The sequence below is a fragment of the Dinoponera quadriceps genome, unplaced genomic scaffold (assembly GCF_001313825.1).
Source record: "Dinoponera quadriceps isolate SergipeBrazil2010 unplaced genomic scaffold, ASM131382v1 scaffold2872, whole genome shotgun sequence".
In the NCBI taxonomy this organism is placed as follows: domain Eukaryota; kingdom Metazoa; phylum Arthropoda; class Insecta; order Hymenoptera; family Formicidae; genus Dinoponera; species Dinoponera quadriceps.
Window position 1 is genome coordinate 52,447 of NW_014556992.1, and position 17,139 is coordinate 69,585.

Below are 17,139 nucleotides of genomic sequence, written 5' to 3' on the forward strand. Positions count from 1 at the left end.
GAGTGGAGGACAGGAGGGGGGAGGGTGGGGTGGAGAACAGGAGGGACAATCTCTATACAAAAATAATCGGCGTGAGGCAAGAAACTCAAACGCTCGAACACGCATCGAGAATAACGCTATGGTACAAAGTCGACGAGATAATACTTTTCTTTAACGAGATTAGACTGATTATGATCTTTTCTCACTTCTCTCAAACTCCGAACTCTCGTTCTCTCGCCCATGCACACGGACATACACTTTCTCTTTCTCTCTCCTCTCTCGTTCCTTATTCTTCACTCTCTCTGTTCTCTTTCACTCTTTCTCTTTCGCTCCTCTCGTCTCTCCCTTTCATTTTCTCTCTACCTTTCGCTCCCGCATTCGCATCCTCTCTCTCTCTCTCTCTCTCTCGCTTTTTTTCACTTTCTCTCTCTCTTTCTCTCTCAGTCTTTCACGCACGCATTGTACGACGATGGCTACAATAATAATAGTTGTTACCGGATGTAATAAAACGTAAACACACTAACTTGCGAACGAGACCTCTCGGGGGAGGCATCTGTCATGCGTTACGCGCTCGCTCGTTCGCGCGCGTGTAGAATTATTTTACGGGCGGTTCGCGCGCGCGACTTGGGAATCTCGGTGTGTGCGATTCTCGCTGCGAACGGCGCGCGGAGTGAGAAGATCGTCGACGGAACGGGATCGTACGGATCGTTCTCATCGAATTTCGTCAGGCTCTTTCGCGCGCCGCTCTTCTCGCTCAACCGTAATCGCGCGTTTATCTTCATTCGCCCTTTATTCGCTTACCGATCGAACGGCCGACGTAAAATTAAAAGAAAATATCTTACATAAGAAGAAAATCTCTCGATACTCTCACTCTCTATCTCTCTCTCTCTCTCTCTTTCTCTCTCTCTACAATGCGAAACTCATCATCTTTGGTAAACACTACTAAATAAATATCATCGCTTATACAGAGTAAGGGTTGTCGTGTCGAACCGAAACGGTAGTCGCGACGGTTCGCTCGCGCCTCGCCAGAGGGAAAAGAAGTGGGGAAAAGCAGGAGGGGGATCCAAAGACGTGCGAGAAACGCCGACTCTGGGAGTTCAGTCTTCGGGACGGTGCGTATCTGTCGACTCTTCCCGCTCGCGGAAGAGAGAGCTCCTACAACAGCTTCTCGCGAACGCGCCTGTCCCGCGACTCGCTCGACGAGGATGCAAGTCGCGCAACAACTTATCCGCACAGATCCCGATTCGTTTGCGATTTAACGTCGAGTGAGTACAGAGGCGGGGAGACAAGTCGTCAAATTGGAAAAATCAATGAGTCTGTGGACAGTATTCACAGGTGGATCTTATATTGAAGATCATCTCGAGTTTATCTTCAGGGGGTCGATTGCGTGTATCTCAAAACGAAGCGAGAATTACGAAAGTGAGGGAAAATTTACTAGAACACACATTTGTATAATTTCACTGGTCAACATCTAGTAAATCCGCTCACTTTTGTAATGTTCCGATAATTTTAATTATTCGTGGATTTCTCGGAACTTCATGATATTGTTCAATTGTTTCATGATAATGAAGGCTTCTCTGCGATGTTAATCCAAAGAAATGGGAAAAAAAGAGAATCTACGAGTAGGTCGAAAAGAATGATCCAGCCGAAATTCCATTATAATATCGAGACGTTATTTGACCCTTGTCCCTTGCTACTTGGAGCTCATTTCAATGGCTACGAAGCATCGGAAGATAAACCTGAAACGATCTTAAATATAAGATCCTACATGAACACCGATTTACGCGAGCTACCGCGAAGTGTGGCCGAACAACCTGTGCGCGAACTGCCGGTTCTCGCGTGCCGAACGCTACGGCGAAAGCGCGTCTGGCTGTGCGTGGATACGTACGAACGAAATTAGAAAGCCCCCAGTGATACACCGGCGTAATTTCGTCGGATTCCCAGATACCGCGCTCGGTACGAACGACGACGATCCCTCGCGCTTGCTCACAAAACGGGGAAGGGAAGAAAGAACGCGACACTCGACGCGGGCTATTCTCTTTCCTCGAAAGTTGAAGAGTCGTCGGAATTACGCTGCTTTCGATTAACGCCGTTGAAACGTGAACGAGTCCGCGTCCCGACCGTGTTATCCGGCGGTTCAACGCGTTCGATTCCCGAGATTTTCCGAGATAACATCGCGCTCTCGTGTGACCTTCGCGCGACACAAATAAGGACAAATATTAAAGGATGTCGCGGTCGGAATACGGCGCTTGAGGAAAATATTATACGCAATTCGTCGATAGTGGCTTAAATACTTCATTGCTCGTCGAATGTCTTATATAAGGTCTCTTTCCTTTTCGGACCGTCGATTTTCGTAGCGCAACCGGCATCAGAAAGCGAACCTTAGTCTTCCGACCGCGTTTCCTAAGAACACAGTTTTGGGTATAATTTATGAATCCTTCATGGAACTCGGGAGCAAGAAGAGAATGATATCCTACAGATGCGATTATGATCTTATAAATACTGACATGATGTTTATTCAACAAGGTTTTCGATCATATTACCCGCGATACATCTGGACAAAATAAAAACGTTTGTAAAGACGCTAAAAAAAAGAAGATGTACCGAAGAGAAATACGTAAAAACTACTATTTAATACCAAGTCAATAGAGCAGCAGCTGTGCCCTGAATTGAGTACATGAAAAATTGCGCGATAAGGACCTGCGTATTAAAACAATACAGCGAAGCAACTTCTCTCGTGCTTACGATTTAATATCGCGTTCATAACGTCAATTGTAGACTGCAAATAACGAGGTCTCCGCCGGCGATAAAACAAAACAAAATATCTTATATCTGACTCTTATTTCGCCCTTCGCATCTTTATTAAAGATGATTTTTGTTCAAGGATGACTTCGCTCGAGGATGAATCTTGGTCAAAGATTTTATTTGGTCAAAAAGACGACACTTTCGCCAATTCGTGCTCGTTAACCCTTTAACTCCGAGCACACCGGCGTAGCGTAGCTCCCCGTGGGGGCGGAAAAACGTGAAAACAAAAAATGTTTATCTTTCATCATTTGTTAAGCCAAACCCGGATCACAGATATAATAACGCTGGTTATGCGTTGGCTACTGAATCAAAGTCGCTTCACGGCTGTTGTAAGATCGTTGACTTCAGAGCCGGAGTTGGAGGGTTTTGATCGGATTAAAAAAGAAAAAAGACGCGACCGAAGTAAACATATTATTTTGCACCGCGTATATCCTTCCGAATTTCGTTGACGTGTGTCCGTTTACCTTTCGTCCTGTCGCCACTTTCGTTTCGTTCGTGCCGAACGAAGCAAAGTCGCCGTCGAGAGACTCTCGCCCTTGGACTCCGTCGTCCATCGCTGCGACGCGAGTCGATCGGTCGTCGTTCATCAAGCGGTATCATCGCGGCGACGGCGGTTTTCTCAAATCTCGGCCTCGGACGAGTCGCGGATCTTCTCAGTCGCGTGGCAAATAAACCTATCCCTAAACGCTATGTCACATTAAACTCCACGAAAATTCCCTACTTACTCCGTCCGTCTCTGCCTATTCACTAAAATAGCCTCTGTTTCTTCGCCGTTCTCTTACGCACCGTTTTCTCATCCCCTTTTTTCTCGCTCTCTCTTTCGCACTCCCAATCTATCGCGCGTCTCCTCTTTTTCCACGCGAGAATCATCCGCGCGTCGATCGCGGAATCGGGCAAGTGTTGCGAAACAATTCGAAGGAGTTTCCGATGGCGCAATCATTCCGCCACTCTCCGTAGATTTCTACCGCGTCGTCTAGGAAAAACAGGAGATTTCTTCCGACCGGAAACCTTTCCGGACAGTTTCACGAGGCCGGATCTACGATGCAGTGAGCCTTTAGCCTTTAAGCACTATGTCGTAACGTAATTTCTAGAAGGAAAAAGAACCTTCTCAGCGCTACCAGACGTCGCAATTCTCCGAATTTGAGTGTTATTACGACTTTTGGCAGCGCGGAAAGCACCTTTTGCCAGAAATCACGTTACATTTTGCTGCTCGGGGCAAAAAGCCAAAGGCTCGCTACATCTATCGTAGGATCCGGACTGACGCAAGTCCTGTGGGCCTATTTTGCACCTTTCAAGACGAATCGTCGCTACGCTGTCATCGCGCAGGCGCAACATATCGTAGAGATGCCGCGCAATGCCGACGTGCAGGACGATGACGACAACACCGTGTCGTTAAAAGTCGCAAAATACGGCTGCCGACGACTACCGCCGGCGTTAAATCACTCGCTCGCCGCGCTCGTGTCGAACGATCGAGCGAGCCCGCCTACCGACGGGCAGTGAACGCCGAATTGAAGCGCGACTCGCGGTACAATCCACGCAGCGGGTCGCAACCAAGGAAGACCCATAGACCCTTCACCGTTTCTCCGAACGAGCTTTTCCTCTCCCAAACGACGGAACTACCCGCGTCATCGTCGCTCTCGCTATCGTCGATCTCGCGGAGATCTCCGTTGATCCTCGGAGTGCCGACGGTTCCGGCGACCGCGCGGACCCGCTCGGCGGCTGCTGAGAACCGCTTCTCGCCGAGACGCTCTTACATTCTGCGACGAGTCAACCGTATTCGCGACACGACACGAGACCCTACGATCACCCGGGGAAGATATCGTCATCAAAGATGAGACATCTACGAACGCAGTTACGACGCGAGGCTCTCCTCGAAAAGCGTGCGCGCCGTTTTCTTCCTCGTCGGTCGATCCTCCTCCGTCTTTCTCGACGTCTTCGACTCCTGGTCGTGGCGACGACACGCTTAACACGACGAGCTCTTGAGTTCGCCGATGTCAGCGATGTTCTGCAGCAACGGCGCGGCCTCGCCGACCGCCTGCGACTTGGCGTTGTAGCGTTGCTTGCTCAACGCCGACAGCAGGCTTGCGTTCGTCGACATCAGACGCGAATTCGCGGCGCCCAGGGCGGCTATTTGCTGTTCCTGCGCGTCGATCACGCGCTGCTTGTACGACAACGCCGCCGACATCTTCTGCTGCTCGCGACGTAGCTCCTCCTCCACGGAGATTAATCTGCGGGCAAAAGTGAACGGTCGTTACCATCTTCGGGATCGGATGCGGTCGCGTGAGAGAAAGAAAAATAGAGAGAGTAAGATAAAAAGTAGAAATGCTCGCAAAAAGCTACGGCAGCGCGTCCCGTCGACGTAGGTGCTCCTCGAAGCGATCCTCACTCTTCGGCAGGCCGAGGGTCTTCTCGCGACGCGAGAAAGAGTGAAGAACGTCGGGCAGCCAAGCGCTCGTGGAATCGAGCTTCGTGAACGTCTCTCGAGTCTTCGAGTTCTCTTTGATCCGCTTAATTTCGCGTGGCTTTTCGAACTCCCTCCTTCAGTTCAAAATCAAATCTCTTTTCGATCTGATTGGTTCATAGTTTCGAAAGCTCAGAAAAAAAAACCCAGGTTTTCCCAATTTTTTAGCGGATTCTTTTTGGTTTTTTTTTTTAAATCTTTCTCACGAAAGTAAAAAAATGATAAGTTTTAACTGAACACACGTGAATTTTTCTAAACGAATTTCTCCACCCTTGGGACAGAAACCGAAGAAATCCGTTGAAAATTTGTGAAAAAAGAGACCCGGTATTTCTCCAAACCTTAGATATACGGATTAGCTTCACTTGGCATGAATTTCCCTCCTTCAGCCGGAGACTAAAGACCGAGAGACGCTGCGACGAAGTCGAGCAGGAGCCAAGCGCACCACGATGCATGTTTAATTAATCAAACAACATCGACAGATCGAAAATCAAGCTGCAAGAAGCGAGAGTGTGTCTGGCGAACAATTTCGTAGATTGAACGGGACACGAAGGTGGAGGAGGTCTTGCTGGAACTCGCCGGGGAGCTATGTAGTGTGTCCCGCATCTGCATAGCTTCCGCAGCGAGCATACTGCGCGTGGGGGAGAGAGAAAAAGAAATGTCCACACGCTTATTGGTGAGAGAGAGAGAGAGAGAGAGAGAGAGAGAGAGAGAGCTGCGGGGCGCAATCGGCTCGCGCGTGACCGGACATTTCTCTTTCTTGGTGACGCACACCGTGATTATTGCTCGGGATACAGAACATCCGTGCAGCACGAACGTGTTTGGAAACGTGTGTTGTGAGGCGTGTCAGTGTTCGATGAGCGACAATCGATCCGGTGAAAAGTGGACGAGGTTGACGGTGACGACGATGTCGGTGAACGCGCGAGGAGTTTCGGACGCGAGACGTGTGGACACGCTTTTCCCGGCTTAGCAACTCCGGACACAACGATCGCGCGGCAGTGTTTTCTCGGTTAGAGACAGTAAGAGACAGTAATATAAGAGAGAGAAAAAGATAGATATATATATTATATGTATATATATGTATATAGTATATGTAACGATGAGAGAGAAGCTAACATTGTGAATGTAAAAAATATAAGAAAGCTTAGAAATATGATTGACTCTTACACCAAGGTCCAGATCAAGCCAGAGTATACCAAATGCAGCGGATAGAATGCACAGGAACACACAATCAGTTAAACATACATCATTTCGATAAAGTAGCCGTTCATAATACGGGTGAGTGTGTTTCCCCTCATTAGTTCCGTTAGACATAGAAAAAGTGGTACACGCGATTAGAACGTGGCTCATCTCGTGGCAGTACGCGAGTAACAAAATGGACGCGACATACTACGTATCCTTCTCGAAGCCGATATCTAAAAGTCACGAGATCGGTGACGCGATCGACGCAAAAATCTACATGAATCCCGCGCACTCCGTTAAACCGTGGTCACTTTGGAAGCGCAATTAGCTGAATCCGAGAGCTGCCAATTCGTATCCGTCGCTCCTAGAAGAGAAGAGAGAGAAAGAGAGAGAGAAAGAAAGAAAGAGAGAGAGAGAGAGACTACGGAGTTTCTAATTTTTCTTTTCTCTTACGGAAATTCCGAATGAATCTCATGACGAGAGTTGAGAAAAATGAGGAGATATGGAAGATCAAATGGTTGAACATGACGAGAGACGTCGAAGTGAGAAAAAAAAAGGAAAAAAAAAAAGACGCAGATAAGAAAGTGATAATAATGATCACGGTGGTACAGGGTTCACACTCAGGCAAAGAGATATCCGGTGGTTAGCGGCTAGGTGGGGAGAAGATGGGGAATCAAGTACCTGGAAATGATGCTCTTCATGTTGGTGTCCGGCGCGAGGTCTATATCGGCATCCTCGTTGGCGCCTAATCGCGCGCGCAATCGCAGCCGATCTACGCTATTCTGCAGCCTCTCCACTTCGTACATTTCCACTTCGTACTGGAAACGAAGAGAGACGTGCGTCGTGTTAGTTACAACGAGGGAGCGCATACCGCGGAGGAAGAGAACAACGATGGACATTCGTAAAGAGTTATCGACAGGTCGCGGGAATCGAATAACGCGACGAGTTAAGAGAACATTCGTTAACGAGTTAACAGCAGACCCACAGAGCGAAGCCGACAGTCGGTTATTCACAGTATTCAGTTTTGTGTCCGGATGCCGAAGAATTCGAGACGTTCTGCGAGATCGTCTTCAGCCGCGAGAAACGTTCTTACGTTTCGACTTCGAGTTTCATTCGGAACCGACATCGTCTGGATACCCGATTATTCGAACGGCAGATAAATATGAGGCGCTTCAAACCCGGGTGATCCATGTAAGAGTCCAGACCAGAATCGAGATCCGGATTTAGAAGTTCACAGCGGAGTCGATCAAACAGACACGATTGTAACAATTTAGATCCCTTTCGAATATTTAATAATAACAATAATAATAATATTTATTTATGGGAAAGCACTATTTGTGATTATAAAAATAGGCATCATACTTATAAGAATACAGAAGAAAAATGTTCAATCGACGTTTGTAATTTTAAAGGCTCGGAAGAACCTGATTTTTTCGCAGTTTCTTTACGCGAAAAGAATGGGAAAACCTCGTTTTTTAATTTCTTCCATTTTCTCGGTTTATTTCCGCGGAAAAATAAAAATCAAACGGTTATTTTAACACTATATTGACGTTACATTAAAAAAGCAATTACAAATTAATAATCAAATACACACACAATATACCAGAATGAAACAAATAAGCAGAAGAAGAAACAATAAATTAGTACGTAAAGCAATACATAAAAAGCGACTGTGAGATAACCAATCGGTATCGAGGAAATAAATATTCGAGAGGGATCCAAGTTGCTGTGATCTCTTCGGTCGACTCCGCCGCGAACTGAGATCTCCGACTTCGGATCTTGACTCTGGGGTATCAATCATTTCCCCCAGAACGGAAACGTGAAAAGTGGGATGTTTTAAATGAAACAAATTACGCTCGCCACGTTTCCGCGCTAAGAGAAAAATCAAGCGATCGATCGATACTCTTGTATATAAATTACCTGGACTACACCAGAATAGTGTGGATATGAGTTGTCGGATCGAAATAGATTTCGGCTATCCGATCTAGACTTCGACGAAAAGCTTACCTGATCGATACTTCGGTGACTGCGCGACTTGCTCCTCCTGGTGGTGCAATTCTCCTCCTCACTGGTGTCGGACAGGTCCCTCGTCGAATCCAAGGAGAGCCTCCTTCTCAGCTTCGTGCAGCAGACGTCCTGCGTATGCTCCGAGTTGTTCCTGTGCGGCTGATTGCCCTGCCGCCACTGGTTCTGACTATTCCTCTGAAGGTTCCGCACGTTGTTCTTGGGCGGTGGCGACGGGCTCAGGTCGACGCCTCTCACGCTCTCGACGCCACCGCCGCCGCTGCCTTCTCTCTCCTCGGAGCTGCTGCTGTCCCTCCTGCCTGTCCTCGCGTGATTCGACTCCATGTGGTAGACGGGATTGGCGAAGGCCAGGGGCGCCGCGCTCAGGATATGCGGGTTCGCGTTGTTGCTGCTGAGGTCCACCGGGCTGGAGCTCTGGCTGTAAGCGGCGAAGCTCTGATAGCCGGACGACGCCACGTTGCTCAGCTGCGAGATGGAGATCTGCGAGCCCTTCTGCGACTTTGACTCCGACACCTCGTCGTCCGCGTATCTCAGAAGGTCGGACAGCTCGTCGAGATTCCCGTTGGCGGGCGCGTTGTTCGCCTTGGAGGAGGTGTTGTTGTAGTTGTTGTTGGGCTGATGGTTGATCGACAGGGTGAGATTCGTGGGCGGATTCACGACCACGTTGGCGTTCACCGTGGTCTTCGATACGTTGTTGTAGTTGCGCTGCTGCGTCTGATTGGCGTTCTCCTCCTTGTGGCAATGATTCCGGCTGGCTGACCTCGAGACGTTGTAGTTGTTATGGTTGTAATTATCCTCCCGGTCATGAATGTCGAGGCTCTGCAAGCGCGCCATGTTATGCCGGTGTTGCTGCTGCTGCTGAGAGACGACGCTGCCGTTGCTCGGCTGGTTGCTCTGCGGCGAGGTGATGTTGTAGTTGGAATCCTTCAGGTTACTGTGACTCTCGGAGCGCGTCGGGCTGGTCGGGTGCGCCTGGCAGTGATTCACGTTCGCCAAGCTCGCGCTGGCCGTCAGTCTGTAACCCGGCCCGGAGCGGTTCTGCCCGAGCGGCCTGTGTTGCCGCGTGATCGGCGTCGGCGAGCGCGATACGAACGCGGGCGGCTCGAACGGGTAGTCGTCCGAGCTGATCTGCAGCTGCAGCTTGCCGTTCGTCGGCATGTAAGCGTTTCGCGGTAGAGTCGCCGCTCTGGCGACGTTCGGGCTACGCGAGCTGTTGTGGCCCAACGTGTTCGTCTGCAGTACCTCGTTACTGTCCCTGATCGTGCCGTTCAGCGTGCTGTGGTTACTCAAGGTCGACGTGGCCGAGATGGAGAGATTCGTGTTGCTGTTGGCGATCGTCGGGTCGTTGTAGCGGAAGATGTTGTTCTGCAGATTCGGGTAACGATGCGCGGCGGGCACCGGGCTCGGGCCCGGTTGGTCCAACGCCAGGGAGATCCTGTCGAGGATCTCGGGCAGTCGTGACGGCGGCACGGACGGCGAGCTTGGCGCGGTCACGCTCTCGCGCAGAAGCGCATGCAGCAAAGACAGCTGCTTGCCCAGATCTATGTAGCCGTCGAACTCGAGAGAGTTATTGGCCGGCGCGTCCTTTGGCAGTGGGCTCTGTGCCGGGCAGAAAGAGACGTTTCACTCCGACGTGCGTCGTCGTAGGAGAAGAATGGATTAATAAGCGTACGGAACGATTGTGTGATCTCGCGTACAGATACGCGCGTAATTACAATGCGATGTGCTAATGAGAGATTCTTACGCTAATTAGTTGCAAGAAGTTCTTCATAGACGGAGCCTCGCGCTCGAGCAGGTCGTTCATGAATTCCATGAAGTTCTCCTTGCCCTGGAATCTCGTGAAGTTCGCGAGCGTCTGCAGCGTCTTCGCCACCAGGGTGAGATTCCTCGCTGCTTTCTCGTTCGGATATTCTGAAGCGAGAGATACATTTTTCTCTTCGTAAAAAAGACGGTGTAATATCGTCCAAGTTACTTTTCCACGCAACGACTTCGGCCGTTCATGTCGAAGGAAATATGCACGTTGACAACGCGTCGTCGTGTTATCACACTGAGATGAGAGTTAAGATAATCGCGCTGTGACTCACCGTGCGTGATGTTGAAGAGAGACGGACTGAGAATGGCGGGACAGAGAAATCTCAGGAAGATCGATGCGGAGATGAGATTATCCGCAATGTCCTCGCGGCCCAGGTCGGCCAGGCGTTCGCGGAAGATGCGGAAGCATTCGCGCAGTTCAAGCGGGAAGTGAGCGTGGCTCGACAATATCCTGCTCCATGCCAGCTCGACGGCGTTGCGCAGGTTCTGCTGTTGCTTATGCAACGCGGCGACAGAAGCGACCTTGAGTGGATCCACCTCGCAATCGCCACCTTCGACGGCGCCTCTCACAACGGCACCCAGTGTCTCCTGCAGATACCTGTCCCCGGTCAATTTCAAGTAAGCTTCCATCGCCTTCGTCGCCAGCGAGTTGCCTCGAAACGTGAGTCTCTCGTCGTCTGAAATGATCGATTGCCAATTGGATAAATTTGAAAATCAATATGACATGATCAATTCGTAATCGAGCGATGCAAAAGAGATTGGCGAAAAACCAAGTTCCTTGTAAAAAAATTTAAAGAACTAAGAAATTAAATTTGAGAAATTAAATCATCTATGATATGCCCCCGAAATGGTAAATAATATATTGGGCCAGGAGAAACTAAAGTATGGATATTTATATTATTTTAAATATTAATATTATCTGTGGAAGAATAAATGCATTCAGCGTCTAACAACGTACGTGCAGAATATTCCCAGACAACGGTACGCAGTGAATCTTTCCGCTTCCGCTTCCGCTTAAACTAATCTTTGAGTTTCAGTAATATTGACAATATCAACGTTAAAATAATATTGACAATATTAATATTTAAAATAGCACTGGAACATCCGTGCTTTGGCCTTTCGTTTGGTCCGATACATTCTTGAAAAACTTAAAAATAAAACTAAAAGCTCGTAATTGGATTTTTTTTTACATTTACAACTGCGAGCCTAATTCTTCTTAGTCTTTCTTTTCTAATTAGTATTCTCATTGTATGTATCGAGGAATCAAAGTAACATCCTTCAAATTACGAATTAATCGAATTATTCGACTGCAAGCAATAACGATCCATTGTTCTAAAATGGGACGCGCCAACGTCCTCATATACGAGATGCAGTCGCATGAATAGAATAGAAGACCGACCTATTCGATGAATGTCCATCATGACGAGGTCAGCGAGAAATTGCGGCGCCTTCTTCTCCCGCTGCATTACCGCCACCAAAGCGGTCGCGATGTCCTCCTTCGCCTTGACGCCAATAACGGGCTCCAGTTTCTCGCAGAGCGACGCATAATCGGTCTTCAGATATTCTAGAAATTCCTGATATACCTGAACCGGCAGTATGTCAACTGACTGGAAGCGGCACTTCACTCTCAGTGCGGGTGGCTCCTTGAGGGGTCCCTTGTCGCCTACCACGGGATACCATTTCTCCGTCAAGTAACGAGACGTCACGTTGTGCACTGGTATACTGACGGAACCTGCAAAGGACGGGTGGATCAAAATACATTAGACGCGTGTACGTCATATTACGCGCGTCCTGGCCAATTCGAAATTCGCACTATACACTTCGTTACGAGAATTTCCTATCTACGTTCATAATATCTTAATAAACTTCTCTCGCGAGAGAATCGTCTGAAAAGATTACAGACACGAGTGCGGAATTGGTGACGCTTCGATCATGTAAATCATCAGCTCGTGTTTCTCGCGGACGTCTTCGGAACTCGGTAGACTCGCTTACCGATTAAAACATTTTTGTCCCTCTTCTTCTTCCTATCCGCCTCCCTGTACAAATTAACCTGGATAGTGTTGACGGAGGGCAAGTGGTGGAAGTCAAAGTGCTCGCCCCAGAAGCACAGATCAGCCTTTAGCTTGGCAGTTGTTCGCGCGTACAAGGTGCTGTCGAGGCAGACCTCGCAAAAGTATCGCTTCTTCGCGGGTACGCCCTTCGCTTCCAGCAACCAGATCTGTAGGGAGTTGTCCGTTCGGCGTGTCTGCTCCGCGTCTGGCTGAACGGATTTCCGCAAGCTGCGTCGGAAAGAAAAAAAATTGAACATCCGTACATTTCTTCATTCTTGGAGAGTCGACAGTTTATCTGTGAAATTGCTATCACGAATTGTGCGCGTAAAATCTGATACGTCGCAGATAGATGTTGAAAACTCGTGAATAGAAATCCAGTGGGGGAGAGAGGGAGGGAGGGAGGGAGGGAGGAAGAGAGAGAGAAAGAGGGAACTTACAAATTACTTCCAATAAAAACTTATAAATTTCTTTCTCCTTTCCGTTCGTAGAGTGATAGCTAATACAATTATATTATCGCCAAAAGTCGATATCAAGTGACTTTTCACTTATAGAGTAGAGCAAATTCCTCATTCCAAGTCGTCAAGTGAACATTTTTATTTGAAATTGAAGAGTGAGTCTAAAGTGTGATCCATTGTGACGTGATCACAGAAATAGATTCACCCTGATCGACTGAAACATTTATTTATACGTATGAAGAATCTCTAACGCCAGTTTTACAACCTTCAGTTGACTTAACCGGCCGGTTAAATATCAATAGTGATTGGTTATTTCTGGTCAATGCTGCTTGACGACAAATGCGATTGGTCAATTCCAATGGAATAATCAGCCGATTAATTTATCTGGAAGTTATGAAACTGGCTAAGTTTGAATGAGACTTCGCACCGAGAAATTTCAAGAGAAAACTCTGTCGAGAACCTTTAGATCGTTCAAAAGTCGGTCGTAACAATGGCCTATTTATCACAATGACACACATAAGCGCCTAATTATAGCACTTGAGTCGCGTACAAGCACTCCATCGGTTCTCGAGTCATTTGACGTAAAGCATCGTGACATCTCGTCAAATGTCATACGTTCACAGCAGCCGCTTGGGGCCGCCGCAAGGCAAATCTAGGACATCTTTGCGAGCGTTTCTCTTTCTCACTCTCTCTTTCATCGATTTTTTAAATCTAGCAATACTCCCGTAATGATTGCCTTCTAAATGCTTGAACTAGATTCAACTTGATCGAAAAGTAAAATTACATCTTTTTTGTTTCTTTGTTTACTTCAAATTGTAATTTCAAATTATTCTCTGCATTCCTTTTTCCTTCTGAGACCCTCTAAGGGGACTTTGCCTTAGAGTTAATAGATTTGCAACGCAGTTCGTATCCAATAGGAAAATGTATTTCTTGAAAATTACTAAAAAAATGAATTCTCCTATTGCACATCGAAAGCGTTACGGAACTCATCGAAAAAAAATGTTGCAACTTTTATCATATCGATTGTATAAAAGTGGTCCTCTTATGATGATACAGCTTTTTTCTAGATGGAGTAGCTTTAAAGATCTGAAGGTTTGAAAATTTGGAAAAAAAACTATATGATTCTATTAAAAGAAAAAAGAAAAAAAAGTATTTGTATGCACAAAATAAATATACAGAAATTGATTTGTAAAAAAAACCCGTTTTCAATAAAGAAAAAAAGCAAAAGTGACGTTCAGATCTTTGAGGCTAGTCCACCTAGAAAAAGCGTTACCATCATAAGACAACCGCTTCTGTACCATGTAATTAGATAAATTTTTCTCTTACTTTCACAGTTTCGAAGATATTCAAAATGGTAATAATTATTGCCTCGTCCTGGATAACCTAGCGGCGAAGGAAAAAGGAACGAGATTCCATTGCAACACTAATTCAACTAAAACAGACAGATCTAATAAACATATTTATCTATCTATCTATTTATTTATCTGTATATCTTTCACGGCAAATAACCGACGTGTCATGATCGTATGACGAAAACGAGTCGCCGGGTAAGTAAAATGATCGAGCCGAGCTGAAGCGGATGAACGATAAATAAAAGCAAACGACAACGTCTGTCCATCCGTCGTCCCACCGACCTGTGCAACCACTGGTCCCGTTCGTGAGCGGTTCTGCAGCTGAAATACTTGGGTCCGCCGGTGCTCGGAGTGACCTGGAAGCAGTGCGGCCTGCCGAGGAGACTGGGATGCAACGGCGTCACCGCCGCGAGGTCCATCGAGGTCACCGCCTGGCCGCACAGGAGGGACTCGTGCGATCTGCAACCCCGAAGCCCTGCGCCCCGTTGCTTCTGTCGCTCGAGTTTCGTTACGCTCTTCGTCCTCTTCAAGGGGTTCGAGCGGAACGACCTCTTCGAGAAGAAGTTCTGAAACACGAGTGAGCGTGATCCCCTCGATTAGAAGAGCGTCGTGTGCTGGGAATACTTGCGATAATATCTAACGCGCGACCGGCGCGAGGAAACGTCACGTCACGACGAAGAAGAAGATTGTACACAGGATGATTGACAAAGAGGATCGACAGTTTCAACGGAACGTGTGCAATGCTCTTTCGTAAGAAGGGGCAATTAATGTCGGACCGATGTGGATCGAAAGAGTGAGCACTTGCTGAAAATAGAAGTGATGATCGCTTTCGGCGATACATGTCAGGCGTGATGTATGCTTTAACTCGTTATAACTATTGATGAGAATTTCAACTTTACACGTAATACGTAAAGCTGAACAATTTTGAGAAATCTTAGCGCAGTAGAGTAGTAGCCCCAGGGCACAAAATAAATTAGGCTTTAATAATAATAATTTTGCTTAACATTAGACATTAACATGTGTACAAACGTTTCGATGGTTTTCGCAAATTTTCGCTTTGTCTTCATACAGTCAAAAGACCAAAACTTTCGCACATATCTAATAATTAATGTTTTAATAACAATTAATTTATAAATAAGAAATAATATTAAAGCATGTATGGCGGCTGATGTACATATACAGAATGTCTAACAATTAGTGACACAACACTGCAAAATGATAGAGGTCTTTCCTGCTCAATTTGATCTACTTGTACACAAGCGTTGTGTCACTAATTGTCAAACACCCTGTATTTATATCGACAGACATGACACTCGGAGTTTTGTCATTTTTCGTTTCTCAGACAATTGTTTACCATCGCAGAGTAATTCGCTCCGCTTGTCTACCTTGGGAATTCGCTGTTTCCTTTAAGACCACCGGGAGAGAAAACAAGAATTTGGCCGCTTGCCATCGGCCGGAAAAAGTTGACATGCTTTCAAAATGCGACGGCACAGCACATACAGAAAACGTGAAGAGCACTCGCCCAACAAGACGAAGGGAAGCGAGAGAAAACTTCGCTCGGTCGCTTATTGACAATTTAACAGATATCCCTGGTGAAATCGGATTTTCGCCGTTGTTTTCGATGTTGAAGCAAAATGCGTAACGTTTTCTCTTTCTTCACAGTCCTTCGTTATATAACATATTCAGTTATTATTTGCTTTATTATTTAAGATAGTTGATCCGTAAAAGTGATGAATTTTTTATAAATAAGAATCAGCTACTACGCAAACGACATGAACAATATTTTCGGCAAAAATAACATAGATGTTAATGGAGATATGCATTATTAAACAACTGATTATTTTATTTGCCAAAAAATCAACTTTTTAAGTTTCGCTTAATTAAATTAATTAATTAAAATACTTAATTAAATTTAAATTAATATTATCAATGCGACGATATAATTTTACATGAATATTACAATTCCGTTTTCCAAATACCTATTAGGCCATTTAGGAAGAAAAGGAAACAATATATTTATCATCGAATATGCACTTCATGAAGAAATTCTAAATATATATGCGCAATTACTAATAAAATTGTATATAACTTTCTATAATAATACAAAACAGAAGATAAAATCATATACCATTGGTGTTAGTGCCCTAGATTGAATGACTAAAATTCAAATTCAAGAAGATAACTAAATGAGTTTTTTGATCAAAAATTGTACTAGTCTTTAAGTCTCTGTAGGGTTTATAAGTACGGAATTTATTTGGAATAGAAAAGAAACTTTCAATTGTACTGAGGACTTCTTGTATCTTAGTTATGATCTTTATCGTCTTGCTTGACGATATAATGATTAAAAGTAACGGACTGTTTACATCCTATAATACTGTTATAGAATTCAACCGGGTCTCCCCGACATTAAGTTCTGCTTGAAATCCTACGATCACATTTGATGACTGATACATATTCTCTTTCATATAATAGTAGTATGATATAATCACTATGTGATGATTCCAAGGACATTAATAATACTTGAATATGTTTCTGAGAGGCTCGGGAATTGTTGACAGTTAGAATTTTAACTAGTAATATGAGGAATTACTGATATCCGTTAAAAAGTAAAATATCGCAAAAAAAACTTAAAATGTTGAGATAGTCCCAAGAATATTAATAATAATTGATTAAATGAGTATGTCGGGAATGATGGACAGTCTAAATTATAACCGTCGTAAAGAGTTACAAATGTCCGTTAGGAGATATAGACCATAAAAAATAAATTAAAATAACCGGAGAAAAGCGTACATTATATTTTTCTTCTCAGTATTTATTTTTATATTTATTTTTAGGTAAACTTTGTTGAAATAATCGCAATACATAAATTATACACACTTCGTTGCAAAAATAATTTGCTGGGATTTTTAATTTAATTAATATAATTATTAATTATTAATTATAATAAAATAATCGCTTTTAATAATAAGAAAAAAAAATTTTTGTGAATAATTTTGTATAGGTAATAAATATTTTTCTTC

The 17,139-nt window shown here is 45.4% G+C and overlaps 1 protein-coding gene across 7 annotated transcripts in view; it reads right to left on the bottom strand.

Moving 5' to 3' along the window:
• Nucleotides 1–321: 321 nt before the first annotated feature.
• Nucleotides 322–17,139, bottom strand: part of LOC106748525 (probable Ras GTPase-activating protein) — a 339,617-nt gene continuing 322,799 nt past the window's right edge. For 6 of the 7 annotated variants that reach the window (XM_014627168.1, XM_014627167.1, XM_014627165.1 and 3 more), the window contains 8 exons: nucleotides 14,402–14,685; nucleotides 12,254–12,540; nucleotides 11,661–11,993; nucleotides 10,534–10,938; nucleotides 10,194–10,360; nucleotides 8,432–10,048; nucleotides 7,106–7,242; nucleotides 322–5,012 (listed from right to left, as the gene is read on the bottom strand). In XM_014627168.1, coding sequence (XP_014482654.1) covers nucleotides 4,748–5,012; nucleotides 7,106–7,242; nucleotides 8,432–10,048; nucleotides 10,194–10,360; nucleotides 10,534–10,938; nucleotides 11,661–11,993; nucleotides 12,254–12,540; nucleotides 14,402–14,685 — 3,495 coding nt within the window. In that variant the 3' untranslated portion in view covers nucleotides 322–4,747. Of the gene's footprint in view, nucleotides 5,013–6,409; nucleotides 6,789–7,105; nucleotides 7,243–8,431; nucleotides 10,049–10,193; nucleotides 10,361–10,533; nucleotides 10,939–11,660; nucleotides 11,994–12,253; nucleotides 12,541–14,401; nucleotides 14,686–17,139 lie in introns of those variants that run through there. The other variant, XM_014627166.1, reaches the window with a different exon arrangement.